Here is a 27,098-nt window from a genome sequence, read left to right on the forward strand (position 1 = left end):
AGGTAGCATTTCTAAGGATTTTTGATCTATGTTATCTTTTCCTTCACTATGACCTTTTATTTGATTTCATTTAAACTTAGAGGAAGATCTCAAAAGTAGTTTGAATAAACCATTATGAGTAAGACTTTTGTTGTTGTTGTTTTGGTTGTTACTTGCTTTGTTGTCTAAGTAGGATATAAGTTTTGAAAAAATGACCAAACTCATTAATAATGATAAATGTGCTTAGGCCCAAATATAATGTTAAGGCGTTAATGAGATTTTTATTTTGTTAAATGTTTTGTGGAAACCAAGTTCAAAGTAAACTTGGATGTTAAAAAGTTAATCATGGGAAAAGGTCAATTTTGTAATGGTCCAAAAAGAAACTATCATGGGAAATAAGAAAATACTGTAAGATGGTTTGAATGCAAGACTGTAGTTAGCCCATGCATTTCCACTCGCCTCTATTCCTTTGCTTATGCTGTGCCCTCTACCTAGAAGACCCTTTATGATCAGTTTTACTTCTGTGCAACCTTTTCCCTTAGAAATAAAAATACGATGTGGAAACTAATTTGACAATAAACTATTTGTAAAAAAAAAAAAAAAAGAAGAAGAAAAGAAAAGAAATAAAACTATGGACAGCAAATTGTCCCTATGTATATATCCTTCACTCTAATATGTTTTACTATACTCTGTTTCTTCAGGAAAAAATTATTTTTGCATTTCTAGTTGTTGGCATGGGTGTGAACTTCATAAATGCTTATTAGACACAATTTAATTAATGAAACTTTACTTTCAAATAAATATGCCTAGGCATTTGTTTGGCAAAATTAGGTCACATATTAATTTATTGTATTATCTCCATATTCTTCTATTAGTTAAAAGGAATGTGTTTTAGCAAGTTGATAATCTTGGCAACATTTCTGTGTGTGACTTTTAGTGATTATACCTATTGATACAGTATCAAAATTGCCATCAGGAAAATGCAGCAAATGCAGTCAGTCAAGTGGATATCTATCATAAGCCAAATTACTCTAGTTTTGTTGATAGAGTTTTCTGATTAAACTATTTTGATATCATCTAAACATATCTGATAAAATAGGTACTTCAGAGAAAACGGTCTTAAAATAAGATTTTAGCGTTTTATAAGGATGAAAAGCCTAAGTCACCATATGCTTTTTCACATTTCTTTTATATGTGGGAATATAGCTTGAAATATTAAGGAAAACCACTGCAGCAACATAAAAATAAATTTTATAAATCATATTAAAAAATAAAATTCAATGAATAGAATATGCACATGGTATGATGATTATTTATAACATCTTATATCTTAATCAGGATAATTCTGTCACTTGGTGGCATAGCATTGTTAAACGAGTGATTGCTATCGCACTGCCTATTTATTTTTTATTATGTAAGATCCTTTTTATGATAAAGCTACAAAAATTTTCATGCTTATAAGGAGTATTTTATGGAGGAAAATTTAGGGTTTAAATATAGGGGTGGTGTGTTTTTAAATTTAGAAAAGCATTATGGAGAATGAAAGTAAAACTAATAAAAGAAATATTAGAAATAGTTCTTTTAGAGAAAAAAAAAGTTATAATAGCAGAATTTGAAGAATAGACCAGGGAAAGTTTCAATAATCACGACAGCTCTTTTAGTAAAGCCCACAGTTTTGCACATTATATCAGTATTTTTCCGAATCTAGTTTATGGTATCTTATAGAGAAACTTTTGAAGTATTTATACCTTCTTGCCTCACAGGCTTAAGATTTTAGTCAACTAGAACAGGAGTCCGTAAACATTTTATGCAAAGGACCAGAAAGTAAATATTTTAGGCTTTGCATACCGTACAGGCTCTGTCGCAACTATTCAACTTTGCCACTGTAGCATGAAAGCAGACATTGACAATATCTAAATGAATGGCTGGCTCCAGTAAAATTTTACTTACAAAAGCAGGAAGCATTCTGATTTGACCCACTTGCCAACTTCTGATGTAGATTAATGTTGGCGATTTTACAGCCATTTTTAAACAATACTACGAGAAACGATCTTCACGGTTAGTAGTTGACAACAAAAGAATATGGTCATTATAACATTTTATAATACAAGTTACAATACCAAAATTCTATCTGATGCATCTACAGATGTGTATTATTGTGAAATTTATAATTGAAACTAACCTCATCCAAAAAGAACAGATTTCATGTGTAGGATTTTTTTCTCCATTCTTTTTTATTCTAGGAACTCAAAAACTCTCTCTCTCATTTACTGAGTGAATACTATAAAATAGGGTTTGTTCTTTATATTTTAAAACTATCATATGATTGTTTACTTCCTACAGCCTGGTGAAGCGGGTAGTACATTGCTCATTTCACAAATGAGTAAACCTGAAGCTAAAAAGACCACATAATCCTCTCTAACTCCAATGGCTATTAAGTGACAGATCTGATATTCAAACCTCAAAATGGCTTTCAAAGCCTATACTATAGTACCGCAGTGATTCTTCAATCTAAGTTCTAATTTGTTCCCAGTGAAAGAGAGATTTACCCCTATAAAAGTTTTTAACTTAGTATAATGTGGTTTATAATAAAACTTGCATATTGAAAAATATTTTCAATGTACTTTGTATATTAATTTACCATTTGGATGTTGACTGTGAGCAACTACTCATTTTTTTATCAGCCAATAGCCACAAAAACAGTTTGCAGTTTCCAATCAACATAGCCCTAAGGAACAGACAGAATCAAAATATACTTTATAATTACAGAAGTCAAAATTCAGCTGAATTTTCATTTGCATTGTCATGGTGTTAATGCAGTATTTATCTGTTGACTATATTCTTGGACAGAAGATGTGAATGTAACATTCTGCCTGGGACCTCATTCATAGTAGTGGTTATAACAAGAAGAATTGCTAAAACGTGGAGGATCAGTTTTCCTGAAGACATAATAATTTTATTCTGTGTTCATTAATAGAAAATAACAGATTTCTTACTGCATAGAAAACCTTTGAATCTGAAAAGATTCTGCTTCATATAAAGGAAAGAAGGAGTAGTGTGTAAAGAGCTACCAATCCCAGGGTGGATTGTCAGAAAACTAAGTTCTGATACTGAATTTTTAACATTTAATTGATCACTTTGGGAAAATCACTTAACCTCCTTCAGCATCAGCTTGCTCAGCTGTGAAAGAATCTGGGGGAGTCAGTGGAGGGTAGGACAGTCATAAAATTCTATGACTCTGTCACTGCAAGGATTACTAAAATCCACATATCTAAGCATTCAGGTTAATCTCTTCCTATTATATTATAGAATCATATAATTTGCCCTGCCCTGTTCAACTTGTCCATAAATTGGGTGGAGATGTAGTCTGTTCATAAAATTTCCAGGTGAAGCAAAGCCTAGAAGAAAAGTGAATATGAGGGATGACAGAATCAAAGCCAAAAAACCTTAACAGCCTGGAATAAAAGGCCAACTCAAACCATACAGAATATATAATAGAGACAAATATCTGTACTTATGTGAAGATACTAATGGCTCAAGTATACATAAGGTTTTATACTATGACATTAGCCAATGGCAATATATGGCTATGAGAACTTATTTGTCATTTATAGATCTATAATTGATATCTTTGAGGTGTCTTTAACTTCCCATTCTTCTCTACTATTTTATAGGACTTCCAAGCAGAATTCAAACCTGGGTAAGCCTGGTTATCTGTCTTCTCCATGTTGTCATCCAGGCCTCTGATTATTCTTTTTTTTTTATGTTTATTTTTGAGAGACAAAGAGAAGGGGGAGGGATTGGGGGAGAGAGAGAGACAGACAGACAGACAGACAGACAGACAGACAGACAGACTGCCAGTGCGGGAATGGCAGAGAGAGAGACAGACAGAATCTCCCAGTACAGAGGCTGACACAGGGCTTGAACCCACAAACTGTGAGATCATGACCTGAGCCAAAGTCGGATGCTAACCCAATTAAGCCACCCAGGTGCCCTGATTATTCTTTAAAAATTAAGTCATCTAGGGGCACCTGGGTTGCTCAGTTGGTTGAGCATCTAACTTCAGCTCAGGTCATGATCTCACAGTTCATGAGTTCTAGCCTGGCATCAGGCTCTGTGCTGAGAGCTCAGAGCCTGAATCCTGCTTCAGACATGGTCTTTCTCTCTCTCTGCTCTCCCCAGCTTGCACTCTGTCTCTCTCTCTCTTAATAAATAAAACATTTAAAAAAAATTTTTAAATAAAAATAAATTCATCTAGTTTGGAAAATTGGTACCACTATAAATTCATGGCCAGAAAATTACATTGAACTGTCTCCATAGCTCATAATTATTATGTCTGTTTTTTTTTTAACTTCCCTCTCCACAACAGTTATTTTAAATCTTCTCCACATGCTCATACTTACTTCAGGCCTTCACTGTTCTCTTCTGTCTCAGAGGATGAATTTGTGTCCTACTTTTCTGAGAAAAATTATTGCCATCAGCTGGCATCTCTCAAAACTGACTTCTGGATTATCAGTCATTAGTTTTCTTTTCTTTATTACCATAGAGGGAATGTATAAGTTCTTAACTAAGGCCAATTCTTCCACCTGTGCATTGGTTCTTGTGGTAGATAATTCTCCTATTGTGGGTGTCCATCATCTTTTTTATTACCCTTTTGATGTTTTATAAGATCCCATGTTGTAAGGCTTGCCTCTGACCACATGACTCAGATTTCCACGTGCCTTGTAAGTAGGCCACAAACAGGACAGAGCCTCTACCAATCAAGTGCAATTCTTTAATTCTGCTTACTAAAGTGAACTATGCTTTCTGCAACTAAGAAATCTAAAGAATGCAGATTTTATTCCTTCTCTCCTTTATAGAGACTATGAAATATTCACTGTCCTTTTTCTTCAATATCTTCCATTTCACTAGGCCCTCTCAATAGCATTTAAAACTACTTTAGTCTTTGGCATTTAATAAAATCCTCCTAAGAATCCCATTACTATGCAGCTATGGCCCTATGACTTGTCTCCCTTTTCAAAGAAAACATTCATTTGATGGTTCTAATTTGGTATTTCTAACTCCTTACTTACCACTTCTGCCGTAACATGAGTTAATCTAGCAGCTTTTTATACAATTGAGGATTCTTTGTTACTAAAAGATTTTTTTTTTTGGCTTCTAGAATGCCACACTCCTTTGTGATGCATGCCTCTTCAGCTGTCTTTTTTCAATCTTCTTTGCTTTTTACTCTTTAAGTCTTTATTTTAAACTTCATTTTCTTCTTAATCTACTCATTTTCCCTAAGAAATCTCTTCCACTCCCATTGTTCAGGTTAAACTAGCAGTATTTCTTTACTTATAAAATTTTTATCTTCAGAATGGACCATACTTCTGAACTTCAGGCCCACATAGTCAATAAATATCATCTAGACATCTTCACTTGGATGTCTCTTTAGATAGCAAAATCATATGTTCAAAGTTGAATTTGTGATACACACACATACATATACACACATATACATGACTCACACTACTCATCCGGTTTCTTGCATAAGAAATCTGACAATCATCAAAGGTCGCTGTGCAGTAATCTAAGACCTATGTCTAAGTACTAGGTGTTAAATATTTTTATTTTTAATATTCTACTTCATTATTTATACCCATTGTCTGTATTATTACGTGAGGTGAAGTATAGAAAAAGGAGGGAGTGAGAAAGCCTTTATATTTCCTCCATGCTTACTTTTAAAAAAAAAGATTCTTGAGATTCTATTTGCACAAAATACTATTAATCACCAGGTTCATACTGTGTAGCACTTTATGATGTATTTTTATCTTTAATCCAGCAGAAGTCTATATCCAGCTGTAGAAAGAAGACAAAGTGAGCCTACCAGCTAAACAGTATGTTTGCAATCTCTCGCTGTGATTTCAAAGAGGTTTCTTTGGAAGCCGTTTTCTATCCCACTAGTTTTTAATAGAAGAGGGAAAATTGGTTTACAATATGAACTTTTAAACTTTCTCTTATTTTCATACCAATTGCTTGCCCCACACTTGAACCCAACAATTTCCCATATATTCAAGTGTTTTTCTACTCATAGTTCTTAGCCAGAACCAAAGCAGTTTAGCTGAATGAATCTGTGTTGTCATCTGGGCCACAGATAAAAAGACCAGGCACGTAAGTGGCAGCAATTCATAGACTTTCTAATATACTTTTCTCCACTTTTGAGCTTATTGAACTAAACTACTGAACCTTTTTAGGCTTATCTTTGGATTTTGACCTTCATTTGTCCAAGTTCATACTGCATTTGAGGCATTTCAACTAGTGAAATAGTATGCTCGTGTACTTATTGTCATAATTCCTTACTGTTTGTAGTAATTTATTCCTTAACTTTTAAAAATTTGTGATTATTTTTCAATGCATCAGATAACTTCCTAATTATATAATTGGTATTGCATTAGTGATCTCAGAATGACTACAGTAGACTAAAAATTATTTTCATAACTTATAGGTATCTAATTCTTAAAAATGCATTTGCAAGTTATTAAAGAAATGAAAGAAATAATAGGAGGGGCCAGTGAATGAGATAGAGGATTGAATGATAAAGAATAAAGGAAGGTTGAAGAAAGTGAAAGACTTAGAATAATGAAGTGCCAGCTAGTGCTAGGGTCTGGAGACAAAAATACTTTGTGACTGTGATATATTAGTAAAAATGGGTCAAAGGCTTAAAGTTGAAGAAGAAAGATGTAAGATGCCAAGCTGATGAGCAATTTTACAGAGGTAGCTACTGTGTATTCAAAACTGGGAAAGTACACTGGGGCACCTGAGTGGATCAGTCAGTTAAGCATCTGACTCTTGATTTCAGCTCAGATCGTGATCTCACAGTTGGTGGGACAGAGTCCCACGTGTGGCTCTGTGCCTGACAGTAAGGAGCCTACTTGGGATTCTCTATCTGTCTCTGACTCTCAATCTCTAACTCACGCTCACTCTCTCTCTCCCCCCTCATCTCAAAAATAAATAAATTTTTACAGTTTTTTTAAAAACTGGAAAATACAAGAAGTTATACTACCCATATACATAAAAGGGCCAATGTAGAGGCTTTGCCAAATGCATTGGCAAGAATATCCTTTACTTATGTTTTAGAGATTAAGAAGAAGGCCTCTGAAATTAGAGGACTAGGTTGACATTTCCTAACTGTGTGATATTGCATAAGTTACTTAGCCTCTCCTAGTCGCTGATTCCTCATTTCTAAAGGGAATAATTATAGGGCTATATTGAGGATTAAAACAGATTATCCATGTAAAAATCATTTTTAGCACAGCTCTCACACCACATGAGAGCTGAAAACATGTTAGACATTATTACTGTTAGAATAGTATGAAAGGAATGTCACAGGGATGGTGGGGTTCAAGGGACAGGGTCTTCAAAGCTATAGGGTTAGTGAGGAGGAGAAATCAGCAGGAAAATGGGCAATGTGGCAGTCAAGGATAGAACCTCTGTGTAGACATCAGTCTTCCATAACCTTCTGAGAGTCAGGCAGCATGTTTAAGAGACTCAGTTTTAGAATTAATAAGCAGCAGAGTCAGTCTTCAATGGCAGATATTTCTAACTGTGCAACATTCAGATAAGTGTTTTCCTTTTAAAGAGGCTTAAAGGTCTCAGCTGTCTTAGGAAAAAAAAAAAAAGATGATAATAGTACTTTTGAGACCATTGCCTGCACTTAGCAGTTCTCAATAAAAGCTAACCAGTGATTCTGATTCTTCGTATTCTCTCTCTCCTCCCCTCCTTACCTCTTCTCTTCCCCTCTCATCTCTCTTCCCTCTTCTCTTTTCCTCTCTTTTTCTCCCTCACCCCCAGTTCATTGGCTGTCCAAGATATATCAAACTATCTGTACTGGTGAACTCAATATAGACATTGATCATATTTTTCTATCTAAGCCTGTAATACAAATAATATGCAATATATACCGCTTATACATAGAATGACTTAAGCTAAACTACTATTGGTCATGACCACCAAAACAAATCAGTGTGACAATGTTAAAATGGACTGAGATTAGCAGAAATGTTCTGGACTAGCAATGGTTTAAAAAATATTATATTTTAATTTAGGAAAAAAAAAACTTGAGAGAGAGATGACTGAGTTTTACCCAGAACATCTGTACTTTCTTGGAGACATAATCACTATTTTTCTTTTAAAGAATAGAAATTGGTGGTTGGCTACTCAGCTCTTGTAAAAACCAGAGGCTTTGAATTGCCTACCGTATTAAGATATGACCAAAAGGCTTAACTAAGTTAGCTGGTTATCACTAAATTCAGTTCACCTCCATTTAAAATGTACCTACAGCCTGAGGAAAGGTTTTAATTAATTAGTAAAGCAGTAAATTAGAATGGTGTCTTATTTTCTTCTTGTATTACTGCACATGCATGTCTGTACATGTGTGGGAGCGCACACACACACATATGTTCAATCATCTGCTGGTTACTTCTACACAGATATTTCATTTGCACCACAAAATCAAACTGGCTTTATCAACCTCCCACTGCTAACCTCATCCTCTAGGGTTTCCTCCTCACTTCCATTACCCAGGTCACTCAGACTTGAAAACATTAAGATCTCATTTCACTTTAACCCATATCTACTGATTGTCAAGTCCTATTCCTCCTCGTTCAGAAGGTACTTCCCATCTATTCCCTCCTCTCTTTTGCTATTGCCAGCATCCTTGATTTAATTCTCACTTTCACCACCTGAACTGCTGTTACAGCTTTTTCATCTGAATTCACAACATTTTACTCTTCGTAATTCAAGCTCTCTGTACATTGCTGGGAGCTTAGTATTCCTGAAGGACAATTCTAATTTTGCTGCTTCTCTGCTCCTCTGCTCATAAACATTTAATGTCCCTGGCTGCAGAGTGAAGTTCAGTCTCTTTATCCTGGCATGCCAGCCCTCTAATGATCCTCCTCTTACCCCCTCTAAGCCTATTTTCTGCCACTCCCCTTCACACAGTTTGTGCCCTTGGCCAAGTGAACTTCAGACTTTTCTCTGTATACATAGCAGACTGTTCCATTCTTCTCCTTTCTGACGCTCTTATCTCTTTATCATGATATAATAAACTCATTATTTGCTGAATGAAATAACAAATTAGTTGACTAATTTCCTCAGAGTGGAAACTCTTTGAATTAAGGACCAACATCTTATACATCTTGGTTCCTCGCTGTGTCTTGAGAGCAGTTGATTTGAAATATTTTAAAAATGAATAAGTGTTTAAATCTCCTTATCTCATTTAAGGGTTTTAAAGTCATTTATTGCATGAGTTTTAATAATAATGTTCATGTTATGTTATAGCCTTGTGGCTATTTTACTGATAAATTATTCATCTGGTTGACAATTTTCCCATAGGATAGGAAAGATTTTTCTTCTATGACAACCATTTTTCAGTGTATTCTGCTTCCAGGAGATTGATCTAAACCACCCTGTTCGGTCACTGTCCAGGTTTCTATTGTAATGGCATCATCTAGGTCACCTTTTTTTCTGACCACCGTATTCCCTCTCTTCTACACCATATTTCAAATTTTGTCTGTTAGACAGGGTTTTTTAAATTATGTGTAAAAGCTTTTCCCTCTACTAACCTAGTAATTATAAATTGAAAAAAGGTCACTATGGGTATTTGAAATCTATGCAAAAAAAGAGACTTTTATTTCTGAGAGGTATATGTTGAGGACTAAAAAAGAGAACTTATCTCTAATTATGTGAATTCATTTTAATCAATATCAAATTAGATTACAATATTAAATTAATATTATTTCAGTTTGGTAATGTTGTTTTTACAGTCCTAAAGTAATCCTTATGATAATCATAAAAATGTGATTTCATTATGCAAAGTGTTTATAACATTTTTTAAATTATGCACAACTTTAGATTCTTCTTTGCTTATAGTATAGCTAATCTAAAAATAAACCCATAAAATCCATGCTAGTATTAGTACTTAATGTAGTAAATATATATGAAACATATATTCTTATGAAACTATAGTTTAATCACAAACAATTACTATCTTTAATAAACAAATTAAAGAAGTATTGGATATAACAAGTACTTTATGACTGACAGGTCAGTTGCCTTGGTTTTGCCATATGGAAAGCATTTCTTAAATTGTAATTTAAGATATTTCTACATATCATATATTGGATAAAGGGCTAGTATCCACTATCTATAAGGAACTCATCAAACTCCACACTCAAAAAAAAAAAAAAAAAAAACCCACTAAAGAAATGGGCAGAAGACATGAACAGATACTTCTCCAAAGAGGACATCCAGATGGCCAACAGACACATGAAACGATGCTCAGTGTCCCTCCTCATCAGGGAAATACAAATCAAAACCACACTGAGATACCACCTCACGCCAGTCAAAGTGACTAAAATGAACAAATCAGGAAACTCTAGATGCTGGTGAGAATGTGGAGAAACAAGCACCCTCCTACGCTATTGGTGGGAATGTAAGCTGGTGCAACCCTTCTGGAAAAAGAGTACAGAGGTTCCTCAAAAAATTAACAATAGAACTCCCCAATGAACCAGCAATAGCACACTAGGAATTTACCCAAGGGATACAGGAGTGCTGATGCATAGGGGCACATGTACCCCAATGTTCATAGCAGCACTCTCAACAATAGCCAAAACATGGAAAGAACCTGTGTCCATCAACTGATGAATGGATCAGGAAGATGTGGTTTATCTATAAAATGGAATACTACATGTCAGTGAGAAAGAATGAAATCTGGCCATGTGTAGCAACATGGATGGAACTTGAGGGTGTTATGCTGAGCGAAATAAGTCAGACAGAGAAGGGTAAATACCATATGTTTGCACACATAGGTAGATTAGGAGGAAGTTAACAGAGGACTGTGGGGGAGGAGAAGGGGAAAATAGTGGGGGAGAGGGAAGGAGGCAAACCATGAGAAACTCTTGAAAGCTAAGAATAAACTTAGCACTGATGGGCGTGGGGGTGAGGCGGGTGATGGGCATGGAGGAGGGCACTTGTGGGGATGAGCACTGGGTGTTATATGGAAACCAACTTGACAATAAATTATTTAAGGAAGATGAATAAATAAATAAATAAATTAAAATATTTCTATGAATTACCAGTGTTATTATCAAGTTCATCATTTTGGTAATAGGAAAGGTAAACTAAAATTCACCCTTGAAATGATAGCTACTTACTTTTCAATAATTTGCGATTTGCTTCCAAGATTTTTCTAGAAAATCTCTAAGTACTCTATACACACTTTTGAAGTACTTAGGAATTTAATGTTTAATTTAAACAGTCATTATTAGAGTGCCTGGGTGGCTCTGTCAGTTGAGTGTCTGACTTCAGCTCAGGTCATGATCTCATGGTTCATGGCTTCAAGCCCTGCGTCAGGCTCTGTGCTGACAGCTCAGAGCCTGGAGCCTGCTTCACACTGTGTCTCCCTCTCTCACTCTGTCCCTCCCCTGCTCTCATTCTGTGTGTATCTCTCTCTCTTTCCATGCATATTAAAAGAAAAAAACCAAAGTCATTTTTTATAAAATATAAAGAATAATATTATACTATACATTTAACACAAATTAACTATGTTTCTCATATTCTTGGAGACAAAATATATAAAAAGTAATAGAAAATATCTTTTTTTCTTGCCTAACTTGTGGTTTCTGTTTTGTTCTTTTTGTTTTTCTTCTGTTTATATATGCTTGCATGCATTTGTGAATATATATGGATGAGAAATACTAGAGAAGAAAACTATATGTTCTCTAAATTCCTTTATAGAATTTGATTCCTTTATAGCTTTTTTTTAAAAAAATTTAAGTTTATTTATTTATTTTGAGAGAGACTGAGACAGCATGAGAGAGGGAGGCATAGAGAATACTGAGCAGGCTCCACATTGTCAGCACAGAATCTGATATGGGGCTCAAACCCATGAAATCATGAGCTCATGACCTGAGCCAAAACTGAGAGTTGTTGTCTCAACCAACTGAGCCACCAGGCACCCTGATTCCTTTATAGCTTTTGATTCCTCTGTGTTCACAAGGAAATTTTAGTGTAGGACTCTATGAAGATCTAATTCAGTGAGGTTTCATATAATCTATTTGATAGCAAAGATGATGATCTAACCTTCTCTTTGTAGCAGTGGGCACATGAGATATTCTGAGAAGCATTCCTACTAAAAATCAATTAAGATATTAGACAAAATAAAATGAGCCATCTTTTAAATGCATAGGTATATCGTGCTCGCTTCGGCAGCACATATACTAAAATTGGAACGATACAGAGAAGATTAGCATGGCCCCTGCGCAAGGATGACACGCAAATTCGTGAAGCGTTCCATATTTTTCCAGAAAATTAATAGGCAACCAACGGAATGGGAAAAGATAGTTGCAAATGACATATCAGATAAAGGGTTAATATCCAGAATCTATAAGGAACTCACCAAACTCCACGCCCGAAAAACAAACAACCCAGTGAAGAAATGGGCAGAAGACATGAACAGACACTTCTCCAAAGAGGACATCCAGATGGCCAACAGACACATGAAACGATGCTCAGCATCCCTCCTCATCAGGGAAATACAAATCAAAACCACACTGAGATACCACCTCACGCCAGTCAGAGTGGCTAAAATGAGCAAATCAGAGAACTCTAGATGCTGGCGAGGATGTGGAGAAACGGGCACCCTCCTACACTGTTGGTGGGAATGTAAACTGGTACAGCCCCTCTGGAAAACAGTGTGGAGGTTCCTCAGGAAACTAACAATAGAACTCCCTTATGACCCAGCAATAGCACTGCTAGGAATTTACCCAAGGGATACAGAAATGCTGAGGCATAGGAGCACATGTACCCCAATGTTCATAGCAGCACTCTCCACAATAGCTAAAACATGGAAAGAGCCTAAGTGTCCATCAACAGATGAATGGATCAAGAAGATGTGGTTTATCTATACCATGGAATACTACATGGCAATGAGAAACAATGAAATCTGGCCATGTGTAGCAACATGGATGGACCTTGAGGGTGTTATGCTGAGCGAAATAAGTCAGGCAGAGAAGGACAAATACCATATGTTTGCACGTATAGGAGGATTAGGAGGAACTTGACGGAGGACCAAGGGGGAGAAGAAGGGCGGAAATGGTGGGGGAAAGGGAGAGAGGCAAACCATGAGAGACTCTTGAATGCTGACAAAAACTGAGGACTGATGGATGTGGGGGGGAGGGGGGGATGGGCATGAAGGAGGGCACTTTGGGGATGAGCACTGAGTGTTATGTAGAAACTAATTTGACAATAAACTATTTGTAAAAAAAAATAATAATAAAAAATAAATGCATAGGTATATCATCCCCAGAGTTCAGAAAATAAAGAAAACTCTAAGCGCCAAAAACTAGAAAGGTATTTACAAAAAATATGTGACAAATAGTAAAAACCCAACATTTTCTAGTTTCAGGTATGAAAAGATAAAGGCGTTTAAGGTTAGTATGAAACACAAAGAAAAAGTCTCTAAGCAAAATCAAAAGTTGAAACTGAAAACACTTCATAAAGTTTAGATCTCTAAGAGACTTAAGATTGAGTGGTAAGGTGGGGGTTAAAAAAAGAAGGAGAGGAGGGGGAGGGGGAGGGGGAGGAGAAAGAACCTACCAGCAAAGAAAGACAAAACCTACTGTCCCCCACTCTCACTGTGGATTTGTAAGAAACCCCCAGAATCTTCTACAGCCCTGCTGACCTCAATTCTAATTTATACTGCGAATTTGGTTGAGAAAATTCCAAAGTAGAAATTAATACAAAACAATCTCAATTTGAAAGCCTCAGGATATTTGGAAGAAGCAAAAGCAAATCCACTTTTGCAAATCCAAATTCCATAAAATTGGGTCTCTATAGATTTCTCAGCAATAAATATTAATTTTGAAAAAACTGCATAATAAAAAAGAATATCAGCTAAAACAGACTACCTCAAGCAAAATGCTGCAGAAAAAAATCAGCAGCAGCATAACCCCCAAGGATTTTGGATATTAGATTCATTAAATACAGAAATAAAATTACCCTATTTAGAATGCTGAAGAAAATACAAGAGGGAATTAAATTAAGAGGTACAAACTTCCAGTTACAAAATGAGTAAGTACACAGGGAACATAGTCAGTAGTATTGTAATACCTTTTATGGTGACAGATGGTAACTACACTTAGGTGGTGAGCATTGCGTAATGTACAGAATTGTCAAATCACTATGGTGTACACCTGAAACTAATATTATATTATGCTTCAGTAATAACAATTTGAAAAAAAGGGGAGAATTAACTGTAATATCAACCATACTTCAGTAATAAAAAAATTTTTAAAGGAGTTTAAAAATAAGCAAGGCAACAAGAGACTATGACAAATGTCCAAACATTAAAATAAAATATATAATAGGGGAGCCTGGGTGGCTTAGTCGGTTAAGCGTCCGACTTTCGCTTAGGTCATGATCTCATGGTTCGTGGGTTCAAGCCCCGCGTCGGGCTCTGTGCTGACTGCCAGCTCAGAGCCTGGAGCCTATTTCAGAGTCTGTGTCTCCCTCTGTCTCTGACCCTCCCCTGCTCACGCTGTCTCTCTCTCTCTCTTCTAGAAATAAATAAAAATATTTAAAATAAATAAATAAATAAAATAAAATAAAATATATAATCACTCAAGATGTAATAGATGAATTAAATGGCAGATTAGATAAAGCTGAGAAAAGAATTAAGTACAAGAAGTTAGACCTGAATATTTTAACACAGACAATACAGAATTGCAAGAGAAGTTTAAAAATATGATGACTAGAAAGAGAAGGTATAGCATAACTAATTTTTTAGCATATTTCTAACTACTTTAAAACATCAACAATGGAATCCAATCGAAAGAAATAATGCCTTCAAACTGCAGAGAGAAACTATATGTCAATATACAAATATTTGCACAACTAAACTTTGATAATGTGGTCCAAACAAATATATCTTCAAGAGAAAAAAGAAAGACAGAACTGAGAGGGTTTACCAGCAAGAAATACTCACACCAGCCACTTGAAAAGGAAGTACTTCCAGAATGAGGAAAATTATTCCAGAATTAGGAAATTAAAAGTCCAGAGCACCTGGATGGCTCAGTCAGTTACGCTTCTGACTTTGGCTCAGGTCACAATCTTGCTGTTCATGGGTTCGAGCCCCACGTCTGGCTCTGTGCTGACGTCTCAGAGCCTGGAGCCTGCTTGGAATTCTGTGTCTCCCTCTCTTTCTGCCCCTCACCAACTTGCACTCTATCTCTCTCTAAAATATAATTTTTAAAAAAAAGAAATTAAAATGCAAAAATTTTCTACATAAACCAATAATTTGAATATATTACTTGGGTTGAAACAAAACAATACATAAAAAGATACAAATTCTTTAAAATTCTCTATGATTTATTTTCAGTGAGTCAGATTGATCTTCAGCCTTCTTTATGCTTACAGGTTATCTGTTAGCCACCTGTAACTTGTTTTTTCCTCTGGATAGGGATATTCTATATGCTCTAGATGAAGGCATATCCAAGAATTTTATAAGTGTCAGGATTCTCAATTTTCATGGGAATATATTCCCCAACCTTAAGCACTCATATATTTTACCACAGCATCTAGATACTTTCAATTTTCCAGGTACTATCCACCCATATTATCAGCAGTATGGCATCACCATAGTAAATCATTGAATATATAAAATATTTTATGGGATAGTAAAACAAACAAGCTCCTCATGGATTAAATTGTGATGTGGTGTTAGAGAATAGATGTGAGACTGTGGAGGTGTGCTATTATCTTTGCCAGGTAAAAGCAAACTAATATAAATTTCCTGCCTGTTAGAATAGAGATGGAGGCTTTGCTCAAATGATGCTTCTATACCAGGTACCAGAAAATTGTGTTTATTTCGTCTACTAAAATGATAGCATCTGAAATGGCAGATAACATTGTAATCCTGCTTGATTAAGCATATATATTGTCATTCTCAAGGACTCATTCTCAAAGACCTTCTGTACCAGCCAGTCTGAAGGTGAAAATATTATGGACATGAAATGCAAATCACCATGCCTGGAACACATGGGTGGCTCAGTTGGTTAAGTGTCTGACTCTTGGTTTCAGCTCAGGTCATGGTCTCACGGTTTCATGAGTTCAAACCCCACGTCAGGCTCCATGCTGACAATGCAGAGCCTGCTTGGGATTTTCTCTCTCTCTCTCTCTCTCTTTCTGCCCCTCCTCCACTTGAGCTATCTCTGTGTCTCTCAAAATAAATAAATACACTTTAAAATAAAATAAAAATAAATCACCATACTTACCTATACTTTAAAGTCTTACTGAAGACATGAACTCAATGATAATTTTAGTGAGTGTTGCTTTTTTAGAGTGAGGAGGATAGAAGACAAATTAGAAAGGACTAAGGCAGTAGAAATATCTCATCATTATAGCCTTGTAAGTGTTATTTCTCTAATTTTCTCTGTTCTAATTCCCATGATTACTGGTGGCTTATAAGATTTATAAGAATTTTAAGATTATAATTCTTCCAAAAAGATTTAAAGAATAATATAACACCATTTATGTAGCACTACCCAGTGAAGAAGTAAAACATTACCAATACATTTGAAGCCTCTTTGTAACCTAATTTATCATTTCAGGAATAAACACTGTAGTGAATTTGTCTTTATCATCCCTATAGTATTGTTTTATTTATTTTAAACGCTTTAGGGGCACCTGGGTGGCTCAGTTGGTTCACTGCCCGACTTTGGCTCAGGTCATGATCTTGCATTTCATGGGTTCGAGCCCTGCATGGGGGCTCTGTGCTGACAGCCAGCTCAGAGGCTGGAGCCTGTTTCGGATTCTGTGTCTCCCTCTCTCTCTGATCCTCCCTTGCTCATGCTGTCTCTCTCTCTCTCTCTCTCTCTCTGTCTCTGTCTCTCTCTCTCCCTCTCTCTCTCAGAAGTAAATAAAACATTTTTAAAAATTCAGACACTTTATATAAATAATATCAAACATATTCTTTTAAGTTTATTAGTCAATTATGAAATAGGGAGAGAGAGAGAGGTGGTGGCAGGAAGAGGCAGAGAGAGGGAAAGAAAGAGAATCCCAAGCAGGCTCTGCATTGTCAGCGCGGAGCCCAATGCAGGGCTTGAACTCAGAAACTGTGATATCATGACTTAAGCCGAAACCAAGAGTTGGACACTTAACTGACTGAGCCACCCAAGTACCCCACTATCCATGTTAGTATTGTAGGAGTAACACATTTCACTGTTGTGTAGCATTCATTTATATGTGTTTGTCACAATTTATGCTCTCAACATTCTATTAATGAAAATTTAGACTTTGTGTTTATTATATTCTGTAAAGTATACCCTTCCAAATATTCTCATATATTCCTTCTTGAGTAAATATAAAAGAGATTCTTAAAATCTTGAAGAGCAATTGGTTGATGGTTTATGTACTTTTTAATTAGTACCAGATGCTGTCAAATGGTTTTTCAATGTGTTTGTACCAAATTTTACTTGCCCCAGTAATATGTAACTGTTCCAGTTACTCTACATCTTCACCAACTCTTGCAGTTATGAGACTTTTTAATTGTTGCCATCTGAAGACTATAAAAATATGTTTCTAATCATGATTGAAATTTGTATCTTCCTTAGTACTAATGATGTGGAGCATTTTTAAATGTATTTGATTTTTTCATCATTTGCCAAAATTTCTGATTTTTTGTAGTTTCTCTAATTCTTTGGATTCTGAGTTTCCATGATCCTCAGTGACTTACTGATTTTAATTTTCTTCCAACGTAGCATGGCTGTTGGAACCAATATGATAATCATAAAAACATCAGTATTCCAATCCATATAACAGTTATATTTTTAAATTAATAAATTAGCATCCTGATGTCTATCACCTGGTCATATTTAAACAGCATGAATTGTATTCTCAGTGCCTGATTGTCCCAGCCCTGCTAAGAACAAGTTTGAGGATCATCAAAGTAGAGGGGTAGATCATGGGAATGGGCAGCTTAATTGTAGCTTTACCTGTGAATTCCTGTGTATCTTGCCTTAATAATTTTCAAACATATTTAGCAAACTATTAATAATAAATCTTCTATAGAACAGTGGAACCACTCTAATTGAAGTACCACAGGAGCCCAGACTCTGGCTCATGTGTTCTGCCACCAGAAACTGGGCAAGGTCAATCTGGGAGTGGAGGGAGAAAAAAATACACATTAGAGATTTTTTTTTTTAAAAAGGACATAAACCACAAAGTATACATTAAGTGTTTTATCATACAGTATATATAAGTCAATGGCAATGTGTTTGAGTAGTTCTGTGAAAGAGATGATTTTTTTGAAAAAAATATCACTAAAATGACTCAAGAAGAGCTGAAGACCAGTAAGCAGAGAAGGTAGTGAAACTGAACAATGAATGTTCAAAATGCAGAGTAGGGTAGTGTTGGTAGCATTTGGGTATTTGTAGAATTATGCAGTCATGGAAGGTAAGTGAAGAATGATCTGTGTGCCATGCCAAAAGGCTGCTTATGTTGCTAGCAAAGGAAAACTATTGCAGTCATTTTAAACAGGAAAATAATACAGCTGACCCTTAAGCAACACAGGTTTGAACTGCATGGGCCCACTCATATGTAGATTTTTTTACATGTATTTTCTCTTCCTTATGATTTTATTAATATCTTTTTTCTGTAGCTTATTTCATTGTTAAGAATTTAGTATATAGTACATATAACATACAAATTATGTGTTAATCAACTATTAATGTTATCAGTAAGGCTTCCAGCCAACAGTAGGGTATTTAGTTAAGGTTGCAGGGAGTCAGAGTTATACTCAGATTTTTTACTGTGCAGAGCAGGCAGGGGGGCGATGGCCACCCCTAATACCAGTGTTGTTTAATGGTCAACTATATATAAATGTTTAAGACATTGAAGTTTCTCACAATTAATATGTACAGTATGTAAGTCTATTTCATGTGTCTTGGAACTTAATTTTATAACTTTGGAATAACATTATTCCAATATTATACCTTTTGTATCTTTGAATATTATTTGCTAGGTTTATTATTTTTTAGTGATGAATTTTTTAGGAAGAGAGATATATGGACTTATTAACTGGTGATATTCCTTTTAATCACAGAATTTAATAAAATTAAAATTATAAAAGGAGTTATTATTTTTAAATTAAAAACAAAATATTAATAACTGCATTGCATTCCCCTTATCTTCACTTCATAAACTTAGTCATGGGATTTATATGATGTTCTTTCTGGGGAACATAACAAAAGATTCAACAGAAGCATTCAAATAGTATTTCTTAATTTCTATTGAGTAAACCAAGTCTATTTCTATTACAAAGAAAGAATAGCAAACAACATTATGTTTCTTATAGTACCAGGAATTATAATAAAGTTGTATATGGATAATTTGTGACCCATTACATTTTTTGCTTTATTTATATATTAGTATGTCAGTTTCTGGGGTTCAGTCATAGAAGACTTTGATACAAGACTAAGGATGTTATAACTTATACTGTGGACAAAGGTATTCTATTTAGAATGAATAACATTGTGCAGCTCCGTTGCACTGTGTTCAGGGTAAATATTTTAATTCTTCTGTGTTTTCATTATCATAAAGAACTCCATGGTGCTCTCCTGAATAAACTTTCAATGTGTTGTTAGTAATTGACCATAGTCCTGATTCATACTATAGAAATATATTTGGTAAAAAGTATTAAACTCATCTACATTTTTAACATAAGGTAATTCAAAGTTGATACTCTGGTTTCTCTCCTTTGACAATTTGAGACTTTTATTTTTTTTAATATAATATAATTTAGGGATTTAAAATATCTTCCTTCTTGGTTAATTTATTGGTTTTTCCCATGAGTCAGAACTGATTTTAAGTTTTGTTAACCATATAAAAGTTAATATAATTAGATAGATCAGTCCATATGATCTTTTAAGGCATTTAAACATTGCAGATGTCTGTGTTGTGATGAGAAGTCACCAATTAACTACTGTTTGGTGTATTTTGTAAGATGTTTAATACATATTTCTGTACAAAGACCCTGTGGTTTTTTTTCATTTATAATTGGAAGAAAAATAAATTTGGAGTATGTTCAAATGGCATTGCCTGAAGAGGCTTTTGGAAGCAGCAGGGAAACACTCTACCTAACCCCAATTAGTCTTGTTTTCCACACTCAGGGAAGTTCTGTTTTCAAACATAGCCACTAAACATGACGATAATGGAAATTAATATGGTTAGAAAGCAATTCAATAGCAAATGTTTATTGTTCATAATTGTTGTTTCCTGTCATAAATTTCACAAAACCTGTCAGCTCTTTAAAAAAAAAAGGATTAAAGAAGTGTGTAAGCCGGGGAAAAGGCAGGTGTGCCTGAATTATACAATAGATATACTCCTGCAAAGTAAGATGGAAGTCATTTTTTTTAGCAAATTGAATTTTTTTCTGTTAATGAGTTCACCACTTCTCAGAATAAGGAAACCTGATTATGGATCCAAATAATTTAATTCATATATGATCCCTCATATAAAACCCTATTTTTCTTCCAGAATTTCTTTTGTGGGTTTATCAGTAATGTGAAAATGTTAAGCACAAAACAAATGTTAAAGCCCTATTTCTATAGTCTTTCCTTATCCCATTCTAATTGTAATATTTTTTCTGTTTTTTTTTTTCTAAACTACCACAAGTGGTCATTTTCGCTATATTTGTATTTGTCTAGGAATGTATTTGCCTTTACTGTGCAAAACTGGTCATGCCATAGGGTGATGCAAAGATGAATCAAAAGCAGATCTTTCCATCAGAGAATGAATAATATGATAGAGTAGATGGGCAGGTTTTGTTAGACTCTCCCTTTTATCTAATTTTAACATTTCAAATTAGGCTCACTGCTATCTTGCTGGCAGCAAATGTCAAGAAAAATGGTCAAGGGACCCAAGAAAAAATTTACCACATCAGATGAATACATTTTACCAACTTCTAGCTTGAGGTTTTCTTCCATGAGAATAGAATCTAACCTTAATGAGGGTAAAGTCTTTATCTGTTTTGCTCACAATTATATTCCTTGACTGGTACCTGGCATGTAGTAGTCACTCAAGAAATATTTGTTGAATTAATGAACACATCAGTGACTCCAAGTAGGAGAGAGAAAAATAATATAAAGGAACTGTCTAAAATTGTATCATGGTATAACTAACAGACATGCAACATGTAAATAGTTGCCAAATAATATGCAAAATATTGTATTAATTTAAAACCAAAGTACATCTCTTTGTAACCTTAACCATTTTTTCTGCCCTGGCTGCATCCGAATTTCTCATTTAAATCTCTTCCTGTCTAGAGCTAGCTACATTGTAGTTTAACCTCATTGGCATGTTTTTTGCTCCTTATATATTAAAATCTTGATTGGCATATATTTTTCTCCTTGTAATATACATATTTAAAAGTGGTTCATGTATAGTTCAGTCTCTGATAAACACTGTGGTCCATCTGGTGAAACTCATACTGTGTTTTCTAATCATAAACAAACTCATCTCTTAATTCACCTATACCTCAATGTCTTCTTAGAATTCATTTATTTAGACTATTCTGTTTCTGCCAATTAAAGTTAACTTACCTCCCACATCCAAAGTAACAGATTTAGTATTTTACCAGTTCTACCCAGCATTTATGACAACCATAACTGGAAGTAAAAAAAACAATGCATGCACCAGAACATTTGTAGATACAATATGTAAGGAAGTTCATATTTGGGGGACTATTCAAGGTGAGCCTTGATATAAGGGAAGATTTATATAGCTAGGATTTGGGGGAAGGGAATTCCAGACAGAACAGTTGTGACCACAGGCAGAACCACAGAAGAAAGTATAATTCAACCTTACAAGTAGATCTGTTTGTGGAGGAGCTCTGAAAAAACTAAGACCATGGAAGACTTGCCTTACTCCATCAATAGATGAATTATTCTGTAGTTAGGGAAGGATTTTGACCAAAACTCTGAGGTGATTACACCTGAGTAAATTTGACATGATAGCAATGACAGCTAATAGAAACTATAGGCAGGGGGCACCTGAGTGGCTCAGTTGGTTAAGTGTCCAACTTCGGTTCAGGTCATGATCTCTCAGTCCGTGGGTTCGAGCCCCACGACCAGCTCTGTGCAGACAGCACAGAACCTGGAGCCTGTTTCGGATTCTGTGTCTCCCTCTCTCTCTGCGCCTCCACCACTCACTCTCTGTCTGTCTGTCTCTCTCTCGCTGTATCTGAAAAATGGATAAACCTTAAAAAAAACTATAGTCAGGGGAGCCAGTTAGAAAGAAGCTGTTGCCAACAGTTAAGTTGAAATGTAACGAGAACTTAAATATGGGCAGTGGTAGCAGAAGGAAAGTTGCCAGATTTGATCTAAGAAAGAGGTGACAGGAGCCAGCAACCATTTGAGAAGAGATGAGTGGCTAATGATGCTGAATTTATAAGCCTGGGAGTATAACTGCAATGAGTAAGAAAATGGAGGAGGAGTAGGTTTAGATAAAGCATAGATGAACTAGTTGATCCAGGACAGAGCCTTGGAAACTATGTGCATTATGGAGTAGTTTGAAAGAACAGTCCTCAGAGAAGCTTTTGGGCAGGTGAGGAGATGGCTAAAGTACAGTATAGTGTCATGAGTGATAAGGAGAATGTTTTAATGAAAATAAGTATTAAGTAGTACAGAGTTTTCTAGGCATCTGAGAACTAATGCAGGATTTGCTAAGTAAGCCTAAAAACAGATGCATTTGAAAAAAGATCTGGTAAAATCCAGAGCCAAGGAAATTAATGTTGAGAAATTAAAGATTGTGTCCAAAAAGCCAAGAAATGGTAAAAATATTTTATATTAAATATTTAAATTACCATATATCTTAAATCAAGTAGTTTGCTAACATATAAATTATATTTATATCTGACAATACAAAGTTATGAACATAAACAGGACGTTAAAAATAAACTCACACACACCAAGATGTAATGCTATAAACAAAATGAGATGCCGTATCTAAAAACAAGATCTAACTGGGAAAAGTTCTTGATAGAACAAGTATTTAATGAAGAAAGAGGATTTTAGAGACCAAATTTTGAAGAAATGTTTTTGTAGAAAGCTGTCTTGTCCTCACCTCACATTCTCCCACCAATATCTGGCAGTGTTGGGGGGGGGGGGATAAAACCAAATCACTTAGAAAGGAGGACCATGGACCAACAGTCATACATTTATAACTGAGAAAAAAAGCCAAATCAGCCTTCATGAATTGTGTGCGTGCGTGCATGCGTGTGTGTGTGTGTGTGTGTGTGTGTGTGTGTGTGTGTGTAGAGAGACAGAAGCAGAGATTGAAGACTGAAAACTAACAATAGCCTCACAGACAGTAAAGCAGGGAATGTAGAAGTGTTTCCCAGGGACTTGATACAGACCTCTCAGGAAAGAAATTTGGTCTAGGATCATTTTAGGTTCTACCCAAGTAGTAATTTTTCTAGTTAAGTGACCCAGATGGCCTTAACATTCCCCTCAGTTTGACTAACTTTAGACAGTCTTCTTTCTGACTCTAGGCCCATTCTGTGATGAAGATTGGAAAAAGCTTATATTTTTTAAGGGGTAAGGTCAATTAGTAAACACAAGTAGTTTGATTTTCCCACCAATGCTTTTAAAAGCTCTACCACTCTTTGTTTCAGAGGAATTAAGGAAAGACTGAATTCTGACCCCTCTCCTTTATTTCAGTAGTCTTGAATAAAGTCTTTGTCTGTTTAACTTTATTTAGTACAACTTTTACTTCGACACCAGTAAGTGGCTGTCAACCGCAGGAGTCTCTGCTAAAGTGAAAAATCAATATGGGACCAAGTTAGAAGCGACAAGCCAAAGGCAGGTCATAGCACAAGTCCTAGGAATTGTAGTTGGCAAAGGAGTTCTAAAGAATGCACACATGCCCATGAGTCATAGGGTTCTCACATTTAAGAACTAAAAATGTAAGACATGGAGTTAAATTTGAATTTCAAATAACAAATAATTCTTCTAGTGTATTTTGTGAAATGTTTCATACATACTTATATTAAAAAAATTACTTGTTGTTTGTCTGAAATTGAAACTGGACTGAGCATGTCGTATTTTATCTGACATTTCTACCACAAGAGAAACCGTCAGTTTTAAACATTTGCTATTCCTAGAGAGTGAGAGCTTGCTTATAACAGCATCAATCACCAATTCCTACAGCTCTCTTTTACTGTGTACTTCTCTCTCCTTTCCACTCTACCTACCCTCCTCCACATTCAAAGCTGAAAGGGTCAGAAATAGCAGCTAGCATGAACGGTAGGTGGTAAGACAAGAAAAAGAACAGAAATCAGCTTCCTTCTGCTCCTCAAGGCAGATAGCAGGTGTCAGGTACCCTCCAGGTATTGGCTGGTGGAAGAGAATAGGGGAAATCCATCTCTGAAGGAAGATTTGAGTGTTTATTGCATTTCCACATTCTATGTATTACACTTGTTCAATGTAAGTCTATAGATCCACATATAGGTAGATGACAATAAAATAAGTACATTTCAAATTTTATGTGCTTCAGTATTTTGAGATTAACCATTTAAAAGATTAATAATTTGGGGAGCCTAAATAACTCTGTCCATTAAGCAACCCACTCTTGATTTCGGCTCAGGTCATGATCTCATCCGTGAGATCCAGTTCATGAGATGCAGTTCATGAGTTCCAGCCCCCTGTCGGGCTCTGCGCTTGACAGTATGGAGCCTGCTTGGGATTCTCTCTCACCCTCTCTCTCTGCCCCTCCCTCACTTGTACTGTCTCTTTCTCTCCCAAAGTAAATAAAATAAACTTTAAAAATTTTTTAAAGATTAATAATTCTAAAAGCATAACTCTAAAAAATTAACCTTACATATTATAGTAGTACCACTTATACAACATCTAAGTATTATTGGAAAGCACTAAATATTAATAAATGTTAATAATGAACTCTTATGTGTGACAATTTCTTTTCTTTTTAAGTTTATTTATTTTTTTAGTAATCTCTACACCAAACATGGAGCTCAAATTCACAACCCCCAAGATAAAGAGTCATATGTTCTCCTAGCTGAACCAGCCAGGCACCCCTGTATGTGGTTCAATAGAGAGATTTTCTATCTATATGTAGAAATATATCTATAGATTTTCTAATCTTTTATGTCACAGATTTTTTAAAACTTTTTTATTGAGGTGTAATTACATCAAATAAAGTTCATTGATCTTAAGTATATAATTTTATGGATAGCCATTCATATCAGAATATTTTAAGAATGTAATGAATACTATTATTTCACATAAGCAAGGACACAGATTTTGTTTCATACAATTCAGGGTGTTTACTGTTAAAGCCCATCCATGAATAACAAGTTAAAATCATTGCTGTAGGTCTTTTCCTCTGGACCAGTGGTTAATTATTTGAGACAATGACTTCACAAATCTATTATATTTATGTATCAGAATTTCTTAATATTGGGTCTAATGTTTGTAAATATCAGCTTTATCTTTTTAAATGAATGCTAACTACAAATACTATGTTCTTATCTACTGGATTAGCAGTAGAATGCCATCAAAATGCACTAAATTTTACTTTTTTTCTTTTAGATGCAGATTTACTTTTTCCATCTTTTAATGGGAATTCCTATCTAGAACTACCTTTTTTTACAACCTTGGATGAGTTCACATGTGTCCCGGAGAAGGAACATAACAGAACTGTTACCATATACTTGACTATAAAGACAAACACTTTGAATGGAACTATTCTTTATAGTGAGTATTAAAATGTTTGACTTCCTATATGTCAGGTTTCTTTCTCAAATGTTAACCTATTGAAGCAATGAATTATTCATTTAAATATCGTGAGAAAACTTTTCTGAGTGCATGACGCATTATCAAAAGAAAATCTTAGTTCTTTCTAGTTTGCTTAAGAAGTTTCTTTAATTTATGAGTAATTCAATGGAACATGACTTACAAACAAGCTCTGAACCAGCAAGGAAGAATATAGCAGGCATATGAATTTGATACCATATGGCTATAGCAGTAAAACATAAATGCTGCAAATGTTTCAGAGCATATTTTTATAATATAAATCACTAAATATGAATTGAATTCAATACTTGGTCATTTGTAAAAAGGCATTACAAAGCTGGGATTCATTTGGCAATTGGGAAGATTCCTGTCACTCTTTTAACATTATCTTAGCTGGTTAGGAAAGAAGTAGTATAATATTAACAGTATTTATTTAAGGAAATGCCTCTATATTCAGGGTTCTGTAATGATGCAATGTGCTCACAGAGATTTCTATAACCAGAATTTGCAGAATTTCTTTTTTCTATGGCTGAAAATCACCAAAGTATATTCCATGTAGTATTTCAAATGTGACAATGTTTTCTTTTTCTTTTGAAATGAAGGTACAGCAGTTTTAACAATTCCCTATATTGGAGGTATAATGTCTTCAGCATATGGATAGATTATCCATTCTAGGGCAACTCATTATTTATAAAAATATTTTCTTCTGTACTTTGAAATATTTTGCAAAAGCGAGTCATCATTTTGTACTTTCCAAGAAAATTAAACCTTTTTATTAATGACTTTGAGTAAAAATGCTTAAAAGAAGCATTTTTTAGAAAACTGGGTGCAATTGGAAGTTTTGAATATTAAAACTGAAAATTTGGGGCACCTGGGTGGCTCAGTCTATTGAGTGTCCAAGTCTTCATTTTGTCTCAGGTCATGATCCCAGGGTCGTGGCATTAAGCCCCATGTCAGGCTCCATGCTGAGTGTAGAGCATTCTTGAGATTCTCTCTCTCCCTCTCTGTCCCTTTCCCCTGCTTGCATTTTATATATATAGGGTGGCACCCCTAAACTAGAAAAAGAATTTAAACCAAAAACTTGTTATATTTTAGAAAGAAACTAATGTCAGAACTGGACCAACATTATCTCCCAGGAGTGTAAGCACCCATGTTAAAATGATGGCTTTAGAATGATTTATTTATAAATATGATTTATTTATGGTTAAAGAGAGAGAAGGAAAAAAAGGAAAAGGAAAATTTGTTTTATATATAAAACCTAAGTTGTGGTAGACA

General features: G+C 35.0%; 1 protein-coding gene and 1 non-coding gene across 2 annotated transcripts in view; both read left to right on the top strand.

Annotated features, from left to right (window-relative positions):
• Window positions 1-27,098, top strand: part of LOC120224556 (protein eyes shut homolog) — a 428,677-nt gene that overhangs the window by 245,356 nt on the left and 156,223 nt on the right. The window contains exon 4 of the mRNA XM_039222821.1: window positions 25,620-25,784. Within this exon, the coding sequence (XP_039078752.1) occupies window positions 25,620-25,784 (165 nt within the window). The remainder of the gene's footprint in view (window positions 1-25,619; window positions 25,785-27,098) is intronic.
• On the top strand, window positions 12,213-12,319 carry LOC120224557. The gene has a single exon (XR_005526608.1). It is a non-coding gene; the product is annotated as a U6 spliceosomal RNA (small nuclear RNA).

The sequence above is a fragment of the Hyaena hyaena genome, unplaced genomic scaffold (genome assembly GCF_003009895.1).
Source record: "Hyaena hyaena isolate Hyena2069 unplaced genomic scaffold, ASM300989v1 scaffold_1191, whole genome shotgun sequence".
NCBI classification, from domain to species: Eukaryota; Metazoa; Chordata; class Mammalia; order Carnivora; family Hyaenidae; genus Hyaena; species Hyaena hyaena.